The sequence below is a fragment of the Crotalus tigris genome, unplaced genomic scaffold (genome assembly GCF_016545835.1).
Source record: "Crotalus tigris isolate CLP2741 ecotype Arizona unplaced genomic scaffold, ASM1654583v1 scf7180000023893.71706, whole genome shotgun sequence".
Classification (NCBI taxonomy): Eukaryota; Metazoa; Chordata; class Lepidosauria; order Squamata; family Viperidae; genus Crotalus; species Crotalus tigris.
In genome coordinates this window covers 46,556-51,527 of record NW_024100254.1, presented here as the reverse complement: position 1 = coordinate 51,527, position 4,972 = coordinate 46,556, and the positions used below count along the sequence as shown (strand labels likewise).

General features: G+C 39.0%; 1 protein-coding gene across 1 annotated transcript; it reads left to right on the top strand.

Annotated features, from left to right (window-relative positions):
• Positions 1 to 531: 531 nt before the first annotated feature.
• Positions 532 to 3,478, top strand: LOC120298451 (vomeronasal type-2 receptor 26-like). The gene is made up of 2 exons (XM_039322223.1): positions 532 to 871; positions 1,901 to 3,478. Exons 1-2 carry the CDS (start codon positions 557 to 559, stop codon positions 2,795 to 2,797), a joined length of 1,212 nt encoding a protein of 403 aa, XP_039178157.1. The 5' UTR covers positions 532 to 556; the 3' UTR covers positions 2,798 to 3,478.
• The last annotated feature ends 1,494 nt before the right edge of the window (positions 3,479 to 4,972 follow it).

Here is a 4,972-nt window from a genome sequence, read left to right as displayed (position 1 = left end):
GCAAACTGAATCAAATGGTCTGAGTCCCTGAAAGTATGTGCCATCATATACCTGCTGGCCATGAAGATGCTATGCTAAGCTTTCTTCTGGTTGCTGTCGTAGTATATTGTCCTCCTTTTTGAACAGAATAGACCACATGAATCTAATTTTAACAATGCTCTGGAGCTCAGGTTAAGATATTCTACAAGGGAATGAACAAGAACACTGGGTTTTAAAATCATGAATCATGCAGAACTCTCTACGCAGCCCTGTGAAGGAATGAAGGAGGGTCATTTATAATCTTAACACAACTGTATGAATGGTTTGCCTTTACTGAATGCAGGCAGATTTCCCAAAACATGTAACAGAATTATTGTGTGCGTGCTGAGTAGAAGTTCCAAATTAAATTCACATACAAATTTCAAAAAGGGATACCTTACCAGAGTGCATTGTTTTCTCCCAAGTTACCCTTCCCGCCATAACAGCTACATAATCTATCTCAGATATAGCATCATTTGTTTGATATATATATTTAATACGTATTTTGCTACATTTAGCAATTTTGAAATGTGTGGTTATGTCTTATGTACTTCTTTGTAGGGTGTTGACTCAGCATTACCAGCATATCCTGGCACTGGTATTTGCTGTGAAAAAAATCAATGAAGACCCACATATTTTGCCAAACATCACTCTGGGCTTCCAGATCTATAACAGCCATTTCAGTGCAAGCTGGACTTATCTTGCCTCAATGGAACTGCTCTCCACCCAGAAGAGGTTCATTCCAAACTACAAGTGTGACAGGAGAAACAATGCAGTTGCCGTCATTGGGGGACCTAACTCAAATGTCTGCCTCCATATGGCCACCATTCTTGGTTTCTACAAGATTCCACAGGTAAAGGACATCTATATTTCTCACGCTTCCCTTATTGGCTTTATTACAATAAGGGGAAAACTATGTGGCTTTTTTACAGTTGAGACTCATATGTTCACTTTCATCCTTCATAATTGAATGTCAGAATTCCTCTGCTTATAGAGACTAAAATATTTTTTCCTGTGATCAAAATTTGTCTCATGTCCCCCGTTTCTTTGCAGAAGAAGGGCACACCTTCCAATTTGCCAAAATTGAGAGTAATAGATTTTATCCTTGACTTTTCATAATTTGATTTAGAAGACTTAGTTGCTAGAATCTAAAAATAACTAGCAATGCTTTCTGTGATCAAAAACTTGCACTAACGTGTTTACATATACAGAAGTATTTTGGGCAAACTGTTTTTTCTTGTTGCTATCTTCTATTGTTTTCTATTGATGTCTCATAGAAAACAGGATCACATGAAAACATAGGATCATGGCAGCTATATTATTACAGATATATTAACAGAATATCAGAGTTGGAAGGGAGGTTTTCTAACCCAACCCCCTGCTCAAGCAGGAAACCCTATACCATTTCAGACAAATGGTTGCTTAATCTCTTCTTAAAAACCTCCAGTGTTGGAGCACACACAACTTCTGGAGGCAAGATGTTCCACTGATGAATTGTTCTAATTGTCAGGAAATTTCTCCTTTGTTCTAGATTGGTTCTCTCTGTGATTAGTTTCCATCCATTGCTTTTTGTCCTGCCTTGAGATGCTTTGGAGAATAGGTTGAGTCCCTCTTTTTTGGGGCAGCCCCTGAGATATTGGAAGACTGATATCATGTTCCCCCTCGTCCTTCTTTTCATTAAACTAGACCTACCCAATTCCAGCAACCATTCTTTGTATATTTTAGCCTACGGCCCCTAATCATCTTTGTTGCTCTTCTCTGTACTCTTTCTAGAGTCTTAATATCTTTTTTAAAAAATATTGTGGTGACCAAATATATTCACCCATAGATATTATGACATAATTTTTCAAAAATATTTTTGTTCTTTATTTTTTTAAAAAAGGTTACATATGGATCTGCTCCAGTACTGCATTACAGAAGCCAAGCTGGCTTTGTGCAACAGATGTTCCCAAGAGGCACTCATCAATATAATGGGATCCTGCACTTACTTCTGCATTTCAGATGGACATGGATTGGGGTGCTTTACCTTGATGATGACAACGGGGAAAGGTTTGTGCAGAATGTCCTTCCCTTTTTCTCTGAGAAGGGCATTTGTTTTGACTTCATACAAAGGCTCCCCAAACAAGGATTTACGGGGGAAATGCAGAAACTTATAGAAGAAGGACTTGCAACTTACAAGACCATTATGAGAAACAGTTCCAATGTTTTGCTCATACATGGAGAAATTCAGACAATGCCAATTTTGAGATTCATGATAGCAAGTTCAGTATATTTGGATATATCTTCAAAGCCAGGTGATAAAGTCTGGATGATGATGGCTCAAATGGATTTCACTTCCTTTGCTTTCCAGGGCAGCTGGAGCATAGACTTCCTTCTTGGTGCGATGTCCTTGGCAGTCCAGTCAAAGAAAGTGTTGGGATTTCGAGAGTTCCTTCAGACCAGAAATCCTATCTCAGATAAAGAAGACGGTTTTATCCAGAGCTTCTGGGAAAGTGTGTTTGAATGTTTTTTCTCAAGCCTCGCTTCAGAAAACACGTCTGAGAAAATCTGCACTGGGTTTGAAAAACTGGAGTCTCTTCCTGGTTCTCTTTTTGAAGTGAAGATGTCTGCTCATAGCTATAGCATGTACAATGCCGTCTATGCTATAGCACATGCTCTGCACCACATACATTTCTTGAAATTCAAGGAAAAAATAATGGTAAAGGGGCAGAGAAAGAAACTTCTCAATCAATACTCTTGGCAGGTACAGTATATGCCCTTAAATGTAAATACAGGATGACAGCAGTGTTCCTATATTTGATGGGCTGCCATGAAGAGGAGTGGATAAACTATTTTTCAAAGCACCAGAAGCAAGACAAGAAGCAATGGATGGAAACTAATCACAGAGAGAAGCAACCTAGATCTAAAGTAGAAATTTCCTAGCAGTGAGAACAATTAACCAGTGGAACAACCCATGGAACAACTTGTGAGCAGACTTGTCTTTAAAAGTTATGGGTGCTCCATTACTGGAGGCATTTTAGAAGAGTCTGGACTGTCATTTGTCTGAAATGATATAGAGTCTCTTGCTTGAGCAGGCGGTTGGACTAGTAGATCTCCAAGATCCCTTCCAACTCTGTTATTCTGTTCTTTCTAGTCTATTTTATATCACAAATGGAAAATAGCTTATCGTAGCTTTATATGCAAAGGTATAACTTATAGGCTACAATCTGTGAGTTAAGAAGGAGGAGGGTGGAGGAGGAAAGTAGCTGAGTCCCTGCTGATTGGACCTCCATTGAATTTAAACTGCCCAGAGATTGCTGGGAAGAGCTACAATCTGTGAGTTAAGAAGGAGGAGGGTGGAGAGGAAAGTAGCTGAGCCTCTGCTGATTGGACCTCCATTGCATTTAAACTGCCCAGAGGTTTAACTAAACCTAATTAACTAAAAATCAAAAACAGCAGTGGTACATTCAGGGCAAGTGTGTCTGAGATTCCTTTCATCTCAGAATGTCTGGCTTAGTTCAGTTGCCTTATTTTGCAGCTGTCTTTCACAGTACTCTTTTCAAACTGGGAAACTGTCCTATCTGTAAACAAATCACAAGTCTACAAGGACAGATTATTTATCTAGGGTCTGTAATCGGCACTCTTCAGGTAGAAATTATGTGTCCGGTTCAGCCTTTCTAATCTACTGAGCCTCCATATTGGATCTAATCCTCAGTAACAGAGATGAAATGATGGAAGGTGTTGAAGCTACAGGAACCTTGGGGGGAAGTGATCATGCAATATTGGAATTCAACATTCTGGAAGCACAAGCAATAGAACACAGTCAAACTAGAGTCTTGGACTTTAAGAGAACTAATTTCAATAAACTTATAGAGGGCTTGGGAAGGATTCCATGGATGAGAATCCTCAAGGGGAAAACAACTCAAGAAGCTTGCAAAATTTTGAAAAGTGAGATAATAAAAGCCCAGTCTAGCACAATACCAACCAAGAAGAAAAATAACAGCTCTCAAAATAAACCAGCATGGCTGCATAAAGAAATCTCTGATAAACTGAAAGATAAAAAGAACAAGTATAAAAAATGGAAAGAGGGGCACTTAACTAAGGCAGAATATCAGCAAATAGCCCGTGCCTGCAAAGATGAAGTGAGGAAAGCTAAGGCTCAAAATGAACTAAGACTTGTGACCAAAGTCAAAAATAACAAAAAAAGCTTCTTTCAATAGGTAAAAAACATGAAAAAAAGTTAATGAAATGATTGGTCCATTAATGGCGAAAAAGGGGCAAGAAGGTGAGAAAGCAGGGAGAAAGCAGAACTATTTAACTCATTTTTCACATCTGTCTTTACACAAAGGGACAGTCCAACCTATCAGAAACAGTACATAAAATAACAGATTAGAAACACAAGTTAAGATAATCAAGAAAGTAAGTAAGTGAGCACCTGTCCACCCTAGATGAGTTCAAATCACCAGGGCCAGATGGATTACACCCCAAGGTTCTGAAGGAACTGGCAGATGTGATCTCAGAACCACTGAACTATATTTTTCAAAGATCCTGGAGCACTGGGAAACTACCAGAGGATTGGAAAAGAGCTGATGTAGTTCCCATCTTCAAAAAAGGGAAAAAATTAGATCCAGGAAACTACAGACCTATCAACCTGACCTCAATACCTGGGAAGATTCTGGAAAAGATAATTAAACAATGAATCAGCAAACACCTAGAGGCAAACAAAGTTATTATTAAAAGCCAACATGGGTTTGCAAAAACAGATCATGCCAGACAAATCTTATTGCATTTTTGACCAAATTAGTGGATCAGAGGAATGCTGTGGATATAATTTACTTGGACTTCAGTAAGGTATTTGGCAAAGTAGATCACAACCGAGTACTTGATAAGATAGAAAAATGCAGGTTAGACAGCATCACTACCAGATGGATCCGTAGCTGGCTGACCGGCCGTGCTCAGTGAGTGGTCCTCAGTG

Coding starts and splice junctions, on each gene's coding strand:
- LOC120298451 (XM_039322223.1), top strand. CDS start 557: ATGTCTTATGTACTTCTTTGTAGGGTGTTGACTCAGCATTACCAGCAT. Junction 872..1,900: donor GTTTCTACAAGATTCCACAG/GTAAAGGACATC, acceptor TTTTTAAAAAAG/GTTACATATGGATCTGCTCC.